Genomic DNA, 15,572 nt, shown 5'->3' on the forward strand with positions numbered 1-15,572 from the left:
GCCGACTCCAGCCCACCCTCTAGGGTCCCTGCCGCCTGCGTGGAGAGGGCACAGCACAGGGAGTGAGTGGTCAAGGGCCCCTGGAGACTCGAGACACAAAGCACAGCCCCCGTCCCCCGCAGACACGTTCAGCAGGGGGGCCTGTGGTCGGCCCCTGCAAGTAGGGTGGCACCTGCCCCTGGCCAGCACAGCCTTGGTCAGCGAGAGGGCTCCACCGCCCGGGCTGCAGGGGAGGGCGCTGCCCCAGGGGCGCAGAGGGGCGGGGGAGGGCAGAGGAGAGGGGTGTGTGGCCAGACCAGAGGGCACCGAGACGCTGAGGACACACGCAGGCGCTGACCTGAGAGAAGTCTTTTTATTACACCCGCACAGGGAAGCCAGGCTCTCCCCCTGCCCCCGACCGCGTCTCCGCACAAGCCGCCCGCCAGGGCACCAGGATCCGAGCCGGGCAGCCCAGGGGGCCCCTCCTGGGCAGCGGGGGCAGCGCAGGGAGACAGGGCCGCAGCTCGGTGCTCTGCGGCCTCCCCCTCCCCACCCGCCCTGAGCCACCAACAGCCGAGGTCCAGACCAAGCGGGAGAGAGGAGGAGAAGGCCACCCCCAGCCCTAACCAAGACGAAACACGGTGGAAGCGAAGCCTGCGGTCCCCACCTCGGGGGAAGGAGCCCCGCCTGTCGCGTGTCTCCCCGGAGGCCGAGCCAGGTGGCGGGGCAGGCGCAGAAGACCGGGAGAGACGGACCCACAGAAGGGGACTTGGACGGGGGCGGTCCCTAAGTGTCTGCTGAGCAGACGAGCGGAGTCCCAAAGTTCTCGGTGCCGGCGGCACAGAGCGCCCGCGCCCACACTCCGCGCGCCGCCTCTCCGCACGCGGGCGGCCGGGCTCACCTCTCCTTCACGTGGTTCTGTGCGCCCGCCGCCCCGCCCGCCCCGTCCCCGCCCCCGCGGCCCCCGCCGCCGCCGCACAGCACCTCCGTCAGGTCGTCCATGACCGCCGTCTCTTTGGGGTCGAGCAGGTTGAACTCGCGGGCAAAGAGGATGAAATGCACGTAGAGCGTGTTCAAGTGTCCGTGCAGCTCGAGCGCCAGGGTCTCCTTGAAGTGCGACGAGTAGATGTGCGCCAGCACGTGGAACAGGTACTTGCAGATCTTCTTCACCAGGGACTCGAAGGAGCTGGGGAACTCGCGGCCTGCGGGGAGGGGGCCGTCAGCCCGCCCTGGCCCCACGGCGCCGCCCCCCGACCCCGCAGCCCTCACGGAGCCGCCCACCGCAACACCTGAGTGACCCAGCACCCGGGGCGGGGCCGCGAGGGTGGCTGCTCGCCGAGCTGTACTGGGTGCCTCTGTGACGAGGGGCCCGCGACCCCGCCGCGCATGGCCTAAAGCCGGGACAGGCGCCCGGGGCGCTCTCTGTGGCCTGGGCCGCAGAGGAGGGGGGACCCGGGAGACGGGCACCTCCTGTCGGCCAGGTGCTGCCCTGGGCAGCTCAGGATGGGTCTGGGACCCCGCCGGGCCTGCTCAGGGCTGTACACAGCTGGGGGTGCTGCTCGACAGCTGCAAGCCCCCCCTCCCCGGCAAGGGGACCTCGAGGGCCTGGCCATGGGGGGAGGCGGGGTAGTGGAGGCCGCAGGTCCCAGAGCCTGGGGTGGGAGGGGCCACGCACCGTATTTTGTGGGGAACACGTCCTCGTCGGTCACCAGCTTCTGCACGGAGCTCATGACAAAGTCGACGTACTGGGGGGCCGTGCACTTCACCTTCTTGCCCCGCTCATCATACCAGTAGTACTGTCTGTGGGGACAGAGGGGGGCGGTGACGCCCGCGGCCAGGAGAGCTGGCTGTGCACAGCATCAGGAAACCAACGCGCACCTTCTGCTCTACACGTGGCCTCAGGCTTCGTTCTCTCAAAGGAACGCGTGTTGTTTTACGCATTATGTTAGATGTGTCCACGCTCTGTGCCTACCCCTTCCCGGAGGCCCTGCTGTGACTTGTCAGCTGGGCCTCGAGCCTCAGTAGCATCCCGGCTGCCACCAATAGAGGTCAAACCTTTGCCCTGGGCCGGGTGCTGAGGAGGCCTCTGTACATGGGAATCTGGCCCCTGGACGCCCCCCAAAGACCTCAGCCTGCCCCGTACACGGGGGTGGGTGTCGGGCAGACAGTCCTCAGGCTGCCCTGGGCCAGGCTGTTCGGGGTGTGGACACCTGGGTGTTCTTCTTACTGCGTAAGCCCAGCCGTGAAACCAAGCGCGTCTCCTAGCTCATGTAAACATGACCTATCCTCCAGCAGAACAAACACAAACCCCTGGTGGGCTCCCCCTGCAGCCACCAGCATCCCTCCCACCAAGGGCTCCAGTCTTCCCAACAGCAGGCCCTGTACCTTAAGGCTGGCTCGCCAAGAGCTGCACCAGAGCCCACAGCGGGGGCTGGGGGGACACAGGCTGCATCTGTCAGTGAGCGAGCGAGTGACCAGAGCACCCCCTTCCGTGGCCTAGCCGCCAACCCTGCCACAACCCTGCCCCAGCCAGCAGGTCTTCATGGAGACCTCCGCCCAGCATCCCCGCCCCCATTTAGATGACGTTACTTGGCTTCAGAACTGGCTTAGACCAGGTTCCCCCAACACCTCACCATCCCACCTTATCCCAGGCCAGCACCCCAGGCTGGCTCTGAGCACCCTGCCCTGATTTCCTGAGCTCACTAAGCACCCCTGGGTGACAGCCACGTGGGCTCACCCACCTCCACCACCTTGCCAGGCCTGTCGTCAGGACAGCAGGTCCCCATCTCTCGTGGCCAGCCTGACTCCAGCCAAAATAAAAAGGCACAGCCTGCCCACGTGACCTCAAGGCAGCCCTGCTGCCCGCCGCGCCCCTGCCCCCCACTGCCTCTAGCAGGAACCAAGGCTCTTCCCCGCCCCCAGGACCGGTTAGCTTATTTGTGCCCCTGGCAGGGCTGGGTGGGGGTCAGGCTGCAAGACAGGGAAAACAGCCCACACACAAATGGACAGGCCACCAGGAAAAAGGCCAACCTTCAGTGGACAAGGGGACACAGCCCTGACTGCCACTGGGTATCAGGCCCCGCCCACTGCCACCCCTGCTCCTCCCACCCACTAGCAGGCAGACTACACTTCAGTGCCACCTCAGCAGAGCCCTCCCTGCCACGCCTGCTCCCAGGCTGCCCCTAGGCACTGCTGGCCCCGCAGGGAGACGAGGCTGCCCCACCAGGCCCCCGAGTTGGTCAGACAAAGCCCCAAGAAGCTTGCCAAGCTCCCTGCCGGTCCCCAGCAGGGATCCAGAGCCCTCCCCACCACAGGGTGGCCCTGCTGCCCGTCCTTCCCCGGCCCGGACATCGGCACCATCTGAGGACATGCTCAGTGAAAGGACAAATGAATCGTCCCTCTCCTCACAACAGCCCCTGGGGTCCCCGGACCAGCTCGGGAGGGGCCCCAGCCAGAGGTCAGACACCGGCCCCAGCGATTCCCCACCCTGCTTGGTGCTGGATGCGACTGGCCCCGGGTGCCACACTCAGAAAAAAACACCGGAGCTAGAAAATGGGAAACGTTTTCATGATGTCAGGCCCGGAGAGACCAGCCCCTTCGGGGCACTGTGGTCGCCCCGCCTGCGTGACAGCTGGAACACTCTGCTTTCAACGTTCCTCTTCTTCGTTTTCATTTTATTTTTGAACTGTCACACAGTAAAGCTGACTGGTTTGGGCATGCAGTCTTATGCATTTTAACCCAAATAGAGGACCCACAACGGGGCACAGCTCCCACCCTGGCCCCCGGCCTGCTGGTCAGTCCCCAGCACACTAGTGACGTGTCCTCAGGAACGCCACGCGATGTCCTGGGCCGGGCTCTGCGATCCATGCCACTGAGATGGACACCTTGTGGACGCGCCAGTCTGTCCAGACATTCACCTGCCGAAGGACATGTGTGTGGCCTCCTGTTTGGGGCAATTACGGGTCAGGCTGTTAAAACCCTCCCGGGCAGGTGTTTGTATGAGCACTAGTTCTCGTTTCTCCAGGGTGGACGCCCAGGAGTGGGACAGCTGGGCCCACGGTAGGTGAACGCCTTGTTTCCTGAGAAACCATCAACACGTTCTCGGAGCGGCTATCCTGCCAGGACCCCCTCCATCCTCACCGGCACCCGGCGCGTTTTATCAGGCGCTCCTGCAGCGTGGTCTGAATTCGTATTTCTCCACCTGCTCATGAGGCAGAGCCTCGCAGGTGCTCATCTGCCCTGCTTGGGTCCTCTTCCATGATCTGTCCAAGTCCTTTGTCCACTTGTGACCAGATTTTCTTACTGATGGGCTGTGAGGGCTCTTTATCCATTCCGTGCACTAGTCCTTTCTCGGATATGGGATTATTCTGCAGTCTGTCTTCCCTTTCTCCTAACAGTGTCTTTCTCAGAGCAAAAGTTCTAAATTTTGATGAAGCCCAGTTTACGGATTCTTTCTCGCCTATGGACTGCGGCTCGTGTCAACGACCAAGAACGCTTCGCCTAACGCTATCACGAAGGTTTCCTCCTGTGTTTTCTTCTAGAAGTTTCATGTTTTATGTCTAGAATTCACTTCAAGTTAATTCTGGCAGAAGAGGACATGCAGCTGACTGGGTTTTCCAACAGCTCTGGTTGAAAAGTCTGTCCTTTCTCCATTGAATTCCTTTTGTATCTGTCAAACATCAAAGGGGCCATGTTTGTGGGGGTCCATTTCTGGACTCTATTCTGTTGCACTGATCTCTGTGTCTCTTCCTTCACCACCACCATGCTGTCCTGATTACCACAGTTTTATAGTAAATCTTCAAAATAGGCTGTGGGACTCTTCCAACTTGACCGTTCTTTTTTCAAAATCACTGTAGCTATTCCAGTGACTTTGCTATTCCATATAAATTTTAGAATCAGCTTGTTTCTATCAATAAAAACTCTGCTAGGATCTTAACTGAGATTGCAATAAATGAATTTACACTTCTGGTGTGTTGTCTTCCCATCCGTGAACACAGTGCGCCTCTCATTCACGCCAGTCTTTGATTCCACTCATCTGCATTTTGTAGTTTCCAGCATGAAGATCCTGTGCATGTTTCCTTAAGTCTGTACCTAAGTATTTCATTGTGCTTGGAGCTACTGTAAATGATATAATCTTATCCATTTCGTGTTCCAATTGTACACTGCCAGTATACAAACTATGATTGATTTTTGTGTGCTGACCTTGCTAATGTATTCATTAGACTTTTTGCTAGAATCCTTGGGGTTTTTTTTTTCCTACATAGACAATCATGTTGTATGCGAATACAGTTTTATTTTCTTCTTCTCCAATTTGAAGGACTGCTATTTCTTTTCTTGCCTCACTGCATGACCCATCTTGGGTAAATTGCGGTATTTTGTGCTTTCCAAGGAATTGGTCCATTTAGTCTAAACTGTCAAATTTAATGTACGCGGAGATTTTGGTGATGTTTCTCCTTTATCTCCTGGGTTTATCATCATGTCCCCTTTCCATTCCTTATACGGATCGTCTGAACCTTTTCTCTCTTTACCTTTGTTAGCTTTACTAAAGGTTCTCAACCTCACCAATCCTTTCAGGCGTCAGCTTACGGTCTCATGAACTTTTCCCACTGTTTGCAGAAATCAATGTCAGTGATTTCTGTTCTTATTTTACCATTTCTTTCCTTCTGCTCAATTTAGGGTTTTTTTTTTTTTTTTGCTCTTCTTTTTTCTAGGTTCTTAATATGGAAGCTTTGATTGAATTGAGATCTTCTTCTAAAACAAGGGTTTAATCCTATAAACTTTCCTCTAACCCTTGCTTTAGCTGCGCCCCACAAGTTCAGATATGTTGCATTCTCATTTGCGTTCAGTTTAAAACATTTCCTAATTTCCCTTGAGACTTCCCCTCTGACCCATGGACTATTGAAAAGTATGTTAATTTCTAAACGTTTGGAGATTTGTCCTCTTATTGATTTCTAATGTAATTATGGTCAGAAAACTTGCTCTGTATCACTCCGATCCTTTAAAGTTTGCTAAGGTCTGTTTTGTGAGCCAGGATATGATCTACACTATTTTGATGAATAATCCCAGTGCACTTGAAAGGGATGTGCATTTTACTGCCGAGGGTGGAGTGTTGTGTAAATGTCAATTCAGTCCAGTTGGCTGATGGTGTTATTTAGTTCCAGATTCTTGCTGACTTTCTGCCTACTAGTTCCATCTACTACCAAGAGAGGAATGTTGAAATCTCCAACCATAATGTGATTTTGTGTGTTTCTCCCTTTGGTTCTGTCCATCTGCTTTGTGTAGAAGCCCTGCTGTTTGGTACATACACATTCAAGGGCAGTACTTCTTGATGAACTGACTCTTCTGTAAATAACGCAATCTTCTTCTTTATCCCTAGTTACTTTTTGCTCTGAAGTTTACTTTGGTATTAACATAGCCACTTTAGTTTTCTTCTGATTTGGTGTATCTTTGTTGGTATGTATTTTCACATTCTTTCACTTTTAACCTACCAATGTAGGTTAGTGAATTTCTCGGGACTTCCCTGGCGGTCCAGTGGTTAAGACTCCACGCTTCCACTGTAGAGGGCGCAGGTTCGAACCCCTGGTCGGGGAACTAAGATCCCACATGCCACGTGGCACGGCAAAAAAAAAAAAAAAAAGTGAATTTCTTGTGTACACTGAAATCCATTCTTATGATCTGTCTTGTCACTGGCACGTTCACACCATTGACATTCACTGTAATTACTGATCTGTCTGAATTTAAGTTTACCATCATTTACTATTTGTTCCCTTTGTTTTCACTCCTTGTATTTCCTGCTTTCTTTTGCGTTAGTTTTAGTATTTCCTTTTAATTTATCTATTATGATTTTGACTATGTCACTTATGTAACTTTTTTAAGAGACTGCTCAAAGGATTATAAAATGCATATGACCTTTCCATGCTGTACCTGGAGCCAAGAATCACCTCCACAAGTGGAATCACAGAGCCGACCAGCACACAGGCTCTCTGCTGCCCCAGGACACTACTACTGTCTCAGTGTTCCGTCCACACATGCTGAAGACCCATCAGACAGGGTGATGGGTTTTGCTCACCCACCAGACACGCTTTAAAGAGCTGAAGGAGAGTGGAGCGGCCCATCACATCTCCCGTCCCTTGCTCTCCCCGAAGCCTGCTGTCCCGCCTTCCCTTCTAGCGCCACTTCCTTGCTGTGTGAAGAGCTCCCTGCGCAGCTCTGCTGCCGTGAGTTAACCCTCTTGGCCCCCCTTCCTCTGAGAAGCGTCTCTATTTCACCTTCATTCTTGAGGAGCATTACGTGGACTCCCGGGGGGCCGCTCTTTCCCTTCAGCACCTGAATGGTGTTCTGGAGCCTCCTCCTGCCCCCAGCGGGGGAAGGAGAGCCGCAGCCGCCGGCACCACATCCGCACAGGGGCGGCGCTGCTGGCTCTGATGCTCTGAAGGTGTAGAACCTCTTCAGCAGTCTGATTATGTGTTTGCGGTGGATTCACTGGGTTTATGCTGCTTGGAGTTCACTAAGCTTCCTTTGTGTCTTGACCAACCTTGGTAAGTTTTCAGCCATATTTCTTCAAATATGTTTTGGGCATGGCCCTTTCTCCTCTTCTTTTGGGACTCCAACATTAGCCTTTGGTTTCTGTCCTTCAGGCACCAGCAGGGTGGAGAAGGGCCTCTGGCCTGGGCTCAGCCCCATGTCAGGCGCCGGGTGGACCGGATGGTCCCGGGAGAGCAAGTGGCTCTGTGGACCCTGACGGGCCTCCCTTTTCCTATTAAACTAATTCATGTGTTTCCATTCCTTGATCTCAAATGATTCCTAGGAAAGCATTTATATGCATATCAATTCATATAAATCTACAAAAACCCTACAAAGTAGGTTACAGATGAGAAGAATGAACAGTAGAATTCTCCAAATCCCCAGGTTTCCAAGTTTCACATGGCAGAGCCAGCATCTAGACACACATCTGCCTGACACCAAATCCTATGCTCTTTCAAGGAGCCTCTTCTCAAACACATCAATACTGGAAGGGCAGTGGTGCCTCGGAGGGGCCCCGGCTTCCCCACTCGCCAGCCCACAGGCCAGCTGTGATGCCGCCTGGTCAGGCACACAGCTGGCAAACGTCCTCCCAGGACGCCACACACATGGCTCTGCAGCGCTGCCCCTGCCCACTTCCAGCTGCTGTGGCCACGTCTGCTCTACAGAGGCCACTCTGTCCCATGCTCTTCTCCTGCCCAAGCTCACCTCAAGCCTGCTCCCAGCACTGCCCCATCCTCCCTGGGCCATGCCTGGCTGTGGCTATCTGGGGACACACGTGACACCTGAGCATACCATCAATGGGTCTCGCTGGGTGAGTAAGGAGTGAAGAGCAGCTGTCTTCTGCACTTGTGCCCTCTGAAGGGCGGGGGAACTCTACCCTCTGCCTGTGCTGAGGCTTTGGGTGGGCTCTCAGCAAGAGGAGGGCCCACATGTCTGGGCCTGAGCTGGGTCTGCCCGCAGCCTACAGGCAGGGTGAACTCAGGACGGCAGCACTGACGTGTCCACTAGTGGAGGCCCGCTGCTCACATGTGCTCCTATCAGCCCCTGGCCTGCAGAGGAGATGTCAGAAAGGAGCTTCTGTGCCCCCGAGCCACACCCCGCCCGGGATGAGCCCCTGCAGACCTGGCCTCTTGCCTGTGGCCTCTTCTGTGGCTTCTGCTACTTGGGCCGGTGGCAAGCTCAGGGCCATGTGGTGGCTCTCCTATCCATGTGGCCTCCAAGAGCTGCCACAGAGGCAGTGGGGTACCCTGGAGCCCCTCAGGGATGCCTGCTTACTGAGGAAACGAATGGCACGTGCTTCCAGAAGAGAACAGCCTGCACCAGGCCTGCAGGACGTCACCTCACGGGAAGGTGCCAAGGCGGCCCAGCCCCACGGACCAGCTCCACGGACCAGCAGCGGGTGGGGTGTGGTAGGGCCGCCTCCACACAGAGCAGGAGCTCTGGGTTAGAGCCATCAGCCGGTAGGGCCAGGAGCCACAGCAGAGAAGCACGCCCTGCTGTCTCAGGAAGCCCAGCGGGCACGTCCTGGGGAAATGTCCTTGCCCCCAGGAACGCGTCCTGTCAGCCCCTGGCTGGCTCCCAGCACCCGTGCCCTGGAGGGACCCACACCACTGGGGTCCCAACCTCTGCAGGGCTCTGCTTCCCGTCGCCCTGCCAGGCCCCGGGCCTGTGAGGACAGGAGGTGCAGCCTGGCGAGGACCCTGCTGAGGAAGGCACTGAGCCACTGGGAGACCTCGAGCGGAGGCCGCGAGCGTGGGGTCTGAGAAGACGGAGTGCAGCGGCCGGGGGCACGGCCACAGCCTGCCCGAGCCCCCAGGACAGGGCCGCACCAGGCAGTGACTCACGTGTTGCACACGGCCATCGTCTGGCACGCCTCCCCCGTGCAGAACTCTGAGATGGTGCTGTACTGGAGGTTGACGTGGTGGAAGAACGTCGTGGCTGGAAGGGAAGAGAAAGGCCGGGCGTGAAAACGACACCGGGGCGCCACTCTGCGTCTGCAGCGTCCTGCAGGCCCGGGGGGACCAGAGCCCCTCTCCTCGGGCCCCTGCTGTGGGGGCTGTGCTTATCTCAGACCAGAGACCGAGGCCCCAGCGCAGCATCATCCTCGGGAGCGGGCGGCACGGACCAGACGGTGCTGAGCGGGGCAGGGTGCCCGAGGACTGAGACAGAGTCCCCTCCACGAGGGGTGGGGCAGCAAACCTCCCACCCCAGCCCCTTGACCACACCCTGCTCTATGGTCACCAGCTGATCGGGGACACCGCTAAGGCAGGCGGCAGCACCAGCTCACGGCCACAAAGCCTACCGCTCTCAGGAGGAGAGCTGGCGCCTTGCCCTGCATGGGGCATCCCACGAACCCTGAGCCTGTCCGGCAGGCGGGGGTGAGTCCGCCACCCTTCCCATAGGCCATGGCCTTCCCGCCACCACAGCACTGCCGGCCTTGCAGCCATGCTCCTGTCCCACGGTGCCCCCCTGGCCCTGGTGTCCTGTCCCCCGGTGCGACCAGGACCTGCACTGAGTCCCCGCATCTGAGGGGACCCTGAGTGCCTGGCAGGGCTGGTCACCCCAGGCCTCGGCTTCCAGCTGACACGGGTGGTTGGGGGGGCGGTGCTGAGCACCAGCTCCGGGGGGTCCTGCGGGAAACGGGGGGCTGCCCTCCTGGCCCTGCCAGCCCGCCCCCACGCACTGTTGCTGGCCAGCCACTCATTGAGGTCGATCTCCCGGGGCAGCACCACCAGCTCCTTGAACCCGAAGTCGGTGATCCTGGACTTGGTGTACTCCGGCTCCAGGTACACCTTCTTCTCCTCGGCGACGGGCTTCTTCCCGTTGGGCTTGGCTTTGGACTTCCTGCAGAGACAAGGGAGCGCGGGGTCACGGCAGATGCAGGCGTGGAGGCTGCGGGCCGGCCCGGGAGACGAGCAATGCCGGGGGACGCCTCGGGTGCTTCTGCTCCTGTGGGCCCAGGCGTGGGAGGAAGCTGCCCTGCGCCCGTGCCCTCCCTTGCCACCGTCAGGGGCCCAGGGCCCAAACCTGGAACCCAGGGCGGGCAGGGAGCTCCGGGACCATCGAAGGGTGTGGGGTGGTGGCCACACCAGCCGGCTCACCTGCCACACGTGACACTGCGGCCCTGCAGCCCCTCTTGGCCCCCACCTGGGCCTGGGGTCCCGCTGCAGGGACACAGGGATGCGCACCACTTGGCCAGGCCGTGAGCCTCTGTGCAGTCCCACCATGCGTCCTGCTGCGCAGATGATCCAGCAGCCCGCCCTTACTGAGCACCCACTGTATGCCGACGCCCCAGGCCACCCCACTGAGGCCTCCTGTCATCACGAGCTCATGGCTCACCCGCCTGACACCTGCCCGCTGGCCTGTGCTCTCTCCCAAGTAGTGCACGGTGCAGGTTCCAGGCAGAGACAGAAGTAGGCGTGAGCAGATGTTACAGAGATTTGATGAAATGGCCACTTTTCACTAAATCTTTCTTGGTCAGGAAAACAGTTCTTTTCCATTAAAAACATGCTGTCATAGAGCACAGGATGGGCCTGTTACGGCTATTTTTACATGCACGAATACGTATTTTTGCAACGTCTTTGTTCTCCTACAGAGAGTGTCAGTACCTAACCCGTGAAGCAAAGCTCTTTGGGGCTGAGGGAGCCTCAGCCCCACCTCGGCGGAGAAGGCGGCGGCCCCAGAACCAGCCTCCCGCCAGCTGCCCCCAAGGCCGGAGCCGGGGCCACGGTGTGTGCGGCCCAGGCAGGCCAAGGAGATGGCGCATCCCCTAAGGAGGAAAACTGCCCAACAGAGTGGCCCAGAGCCTGCGGCCGGGACGCCAGCCCGAGTCACCGTGTCTGCCACAGGCTGGAGCCCGAGCTGGGCGAAGTGAGTGGTGTGCCGAGGGGCTGCCTTCCAGGCGCCGCCGCCCCACGTCAGCCAGTGTGGAGCAAGGCTGCTCCCTCCCGCACCTGTAGGCCCACGACGTTTCAAGGTTAAGACTGGGTTCTTGGGCCGGCGTGGGGTGAAAAACGGAAGGAGAAAACCCCTAAGAGCGCGGATTAGTCTCTTGCTTCTTTTACTTGAACGACTGAAATCTTTAGCGGCAGGCATCACAATTTCCAGAAAACAAACTGCAAATCAGTCAAAACGTCCTGAGTCTCACTGACCAGAAGAGGCCACTTCCGGCTGGAGACTCTCAAGGAGGGACCACCTGGGACAGAGGATGATCGAGGGAGATTGAGGGCCGGCACAAAGCCCAGTGCGGCCTCCCACCCCAAGGGGCAGCCACAGGCCGGAGGGACGCTGCCTTGCAGGGGAGGGTGGGCGGGCCGAGGACCTGGGCCCGGGGGCTGGGGCTCGCGGCTGAGTCCTACCAGCTCATACCCCCGTGGTCTCCAGTGCCCGCAGAAGGAGAGGCGCTCCCGTCGCTGTCTCCGGCGCCTGGGTGAAAACACTGCGGCCCCGCACAGGGCGCAAACTAGACACTGCCGTCCTCTGTCCCAAGGGCTCTGTGTCCCTCCCACCCCCGCCAGCCCCGCTGAGGCCCACATTTGGCGGCACGGGGGGTGTCACACGGGATGAAAGGTCTGCAGCTCCTGACCTTGCCGTTTTTTCCCTTCTGCTTTGAAAAGTTGCTAGTGGTTTATTTAAGAGAAACAGGAAGGAAAAATGCTCCCTGAATGCCAGGGAAATGTTTTCCCTTCAGCTTCTCACAGCAGATCTTTGCCTTAAAAGGCAATGTGTGCCTGGCCTCTGGGTGCAGCGCCGGCAGTGGCCAGTGCTGGGCAGGGGCCACAGTGTCCTGGGGACGGGCCCGGGGGGGGGCTGGAGCTGGAGCGCGGGTGTGAACACCGCACAAACACAACCACAAGCAGGGGGCACTCTGGGGGTCCCCACGGCGGGCAGGTGGGGCTGTTCACTGGGGACAAGTGTGGGCACGGGCTGTGGGGGCCCTGCAGCCGCTCCCAGTGTACACAGAGGGGGACAGGGCCCCAGAAGGGCTGAGGGCGCCCTGGGCTCCCCGGAGATGGGTGGGTGGGGTGCTTTCCTGACCCTGGGTCTGTGCTGAGCCACGTGCCACCCGTCAGAAAGCCTGCACTCGCTTGGAAGGCCCCCATGTCCACAGCCCCAAGCACACAGGATGCACCTCCAACCTCAAGCCAACTTCTGCTCTGGTCACCCCTGAGTGTCCATCCGCTGGGCAGATTCCCAGCTACAAGCCCGGCCAGGCTTAACCGACCCCCTCGCCTGTGCTCCAAGCGTGTACCTGCCCGTCCCCCACCACAGTGCACACCTGGCCTGGGCCAGCCACCCACTCGGAGCCTCAGTGTCTGGGTGTAGAGGCTGCCGCCACCACACGTGAGGGTGGGATGAGCGGGGGCTGGGCTGTGAAGCCACTGCCAGACCCGCCTCCTCGCCCCGCGCTCAGGGAACACACGGCAGCAACAGCGGCCGGGTGGCCTTTACATGAGCGACCACGGGCAGAGCGGCAGCAGGAAGCGGCCGTCACGGAGGGGCGTCACGGGGCCTCGGGCACAGGCCTGCGCCAGGGTGCCATTGTGCTGAGGGTGTGGTGTCCTCGTGCCCACACGTCCCTTCCAGGGAGACCGAGAGCCCCTCCGGCTGAGGGCACCCTCCATGTTTGGTTCTCAGAGGGGCGGGGGGGGGGCAGCCCCAGGAGGACCTGGGTTTCTGCTCCGTGCCACAGGTGTAGGGGGCTCTGGGCCATGATCTGTGTGGTCAGAGGCCTCCACCTCCTCGCCCCGCCTCACTCCTCCGTCCGCACCTGCCCTCCTACAACCAACAGGCAGGAGCGCCCCGGGGTCCCCAGGCCCCGCCTCATCACCCAGCACTGGCCTAGGGCCCCCAGACCCAGCACGGCTGGGAACGGCTCTCCTGCCAGGTCGGCCAGCCCGGACCTCTCTGCCCTGTCCTCGAGTCTTCCTTCACACCCTCCCCCAGGAGACGACGGCCATTGACCAGGTGGTGGCAGGACTGAGTGACAAGCCGGCCTGGGGCGAGTCTGGGGACGTGGAAGGGCCTGCCACACCTGAGTGCCACCACCCCAAGTTCTGTCCTTTCTAGAGAGGTGAAGGCTCCTGGCCAAGAAGCTCGGCCCCTTAGAGCACAGAGTTTCAGACGACACATGGTGACCTTGGAAGTGGGACAGGCTGCTGTGTGACATAGCGGCGGCACCCATCCTCGGTCCCTGAGGCCGTGTCAGCAGAGAGGACGGGACTCTCCGCCCAGAGGCACCAGGCTCCTAAACGGGCCCTGTCCAGCCTAGGGCCAGGCACCCTCTTACCAGCTGGGGCTCCCACAAATCCGCAAAAGGGAAGGCTGGGCATGGCCCCGGTGTGGAGGGACAACTGTGGAACCCCTGGGCCGCGGGCAGGAGGGTGGATGCCAGGCCTCAGCCCACCCAGGGTCCACCGCGCCCTCCTGGGAGAAAGAATACGGCTGTGGGCACACACGGAGAACCCCCCACCCCCGTCTTACTGTGGGCTCCGAGGCCGAGTCCCACCCGGCCGACACCAAACACCTGGGAGGGGGCGCGGCTCCGCAGGAAACACCTTCTGACGGTCTCCCCAGTGGACGCCCACACAGCCTCACCCCTCAGCCTCCCCTGCTCCTGAGGCCTTTACTGCGGCGGGGGGGCAGGGTCCCCACACCCGAGGCGTGGACCCAGCTGGGTCCCTCCGCCAGTGTGCCTGGCCTGGCACATTCCTGTCTACACGACCCCGCCCAAGGTCACTCCGCCCAGTCCCCTGGGATGGCCCCTCGGCTCAGTGTGGCTTGGGCCAGACACAGATGGCCATGCAGCCCAGCCCACCGGGTGAGATGGCTGGAGCGTGTGGGAGGGGTCCAACCCAAGGAACGTGGATGCACCGCGGGCCCCGCCTGCACACAGCCCCGAGTGCTGGGGTGGGCGGCGGCCGAGGGAACCCACCGAACGCCGAAGGCCCACGCCTTGAGCTCAGTTCACTGTCTCCAGCCAAAGGCAACTCGGCTGGCCCAGACTCCAGACCCCAGGCACGGCCACCCCTGGGGGCCACCACAAGGACGCCTTGGTCGGCACGGTCCTGCCCTCCAGGGGGTAGCAAGCAGCTTCCGGGTTTTACAAACAAATGAATCCTCCAGGCATCGTTAGTGCTGGGCAAGGGGCCGGTGGTCTCCAGGCAGAGCCGGCTTGGCTGCAGCCAGTGAGGTGGCGCTGGATCAGGGGACGAGACGGGCAGGTGGGGGAGGCTCCCCTCTCTCCTCAGGGCCCCGCCCACACTGCTGTCCTCCCCCCCAGCCCCCCCAGCCAGTGCCTGGCTCGCAGTGCTCCCCAGATGCTGGCACAGATGCCAGAGCGGCCAAGGTTCTCACCAGGAGGGGGATGCAGGGCAGATTCAGCAGGGGGCACCTGCAGGAAGTCAAGGGAGCCTGGAGGCCTGAAGGAGGGTGGGCAAGTCTGGAGGTGGGGCGGCCTGGAGTCAGCCTTGCGGGACAGAGGGGGTCGAAGGTCTGGGGTGGGGAGTGGGGTTATGAGGCTCCTGCAGATGTGTGAATGTGGACTCAGAGTAAAACACAGATGCCGGGAAGGTCCCACAGAAAGGCCCCATGGAACACTGGGCGGTGCCACAGGTGGTCTTAGAAAGGAGGAGCCCACAAACAGGGATGCCCACCCTCCCAAGCCCCCAAGTTCTATGCAGTGGGACTGGGAAAACCGCACTCTGACACTTAGAGACACCCCCCCACCCCACCCCGCCGCCTGGACCATGTTCTCACCGGTCCTAACTGGCCCTGGTGACCAGCCCCTTCCCAGAGCAGAAACTCAGAGGCTGAGGGCTGGGAAGACCCCCACAGAACCCCTGTCAAATCCCCACGGGCTGCACGAGGCAGACGCTGTGGAGAGAGACACGCAGGTCACCTCTCGTTTAACAGCCTGGCAGTCAGCACCCAAACAAAGCGCACTTTCACAGTCGCGCGTCCCCTACAAAATAAGAGGCCAGTTGAGAGGGAAGCCACGTCCCCTACAAAATAAGAGGCCCGTTGAGAGGGAAGCCACCGGGGCAGACGAGCGAGGGCTGCAGACACCC

General features: G+C 60.0%; 1 protein-coding gene across 5 annotated transcripts in view; it reads right to left on the minus strand.

Annotated features, from left to right (window-relative positions):
• Positions 1-335: 335 nt before the first annotated feature.
• The window catches only part of MOB2 (MOB kinase activator 2), a 50,759-nt gene continuing 35,522 nt past the window's right edge, over positions 336-15,572 (minus strand). For all 5 annotated transcript variants that reach the window (XM_049714044.1, XM_012536087.3, XM_033402571.1 and 2 more), the window contains exons 2-5: positions 10,187-10,347; positions 9,348-9,441; positions 1,655-1,779; positions 336-1,181 (exon numbers count right to left, since the gene is read on the minus strand). In XM_049714044.1, the coding sequence (XP_049570001.1) occupies positions 877-1,181; positions 1,655-1,779; positions 9,348-9,441; positions 10,187-10,347 (685 nt within the window). In that variant the 3' untranslated portion in view covers positions 336-876. The remainder of the gene's footprint in view (positions 1,182-1,654; positions 1,780-9,347; positions 9,442-10,186; positions 10,348-15,572) is intronic.

The sequence above is a fragment of the Orcinus orca genome, chromosome 8 (assembly GCF_937001465.1).
Source record: "Orcinus orca chromosome 8, mOrcOrc1.1, whole genome shotgun sequence".
Classification (NCBI taxonomy): domain Eukaryota; kingdom Metazoa; phylum Chordata; class Mammalia; order Artiodactyla; family Delphinidae; genus Orcinus; species Orcinus orca.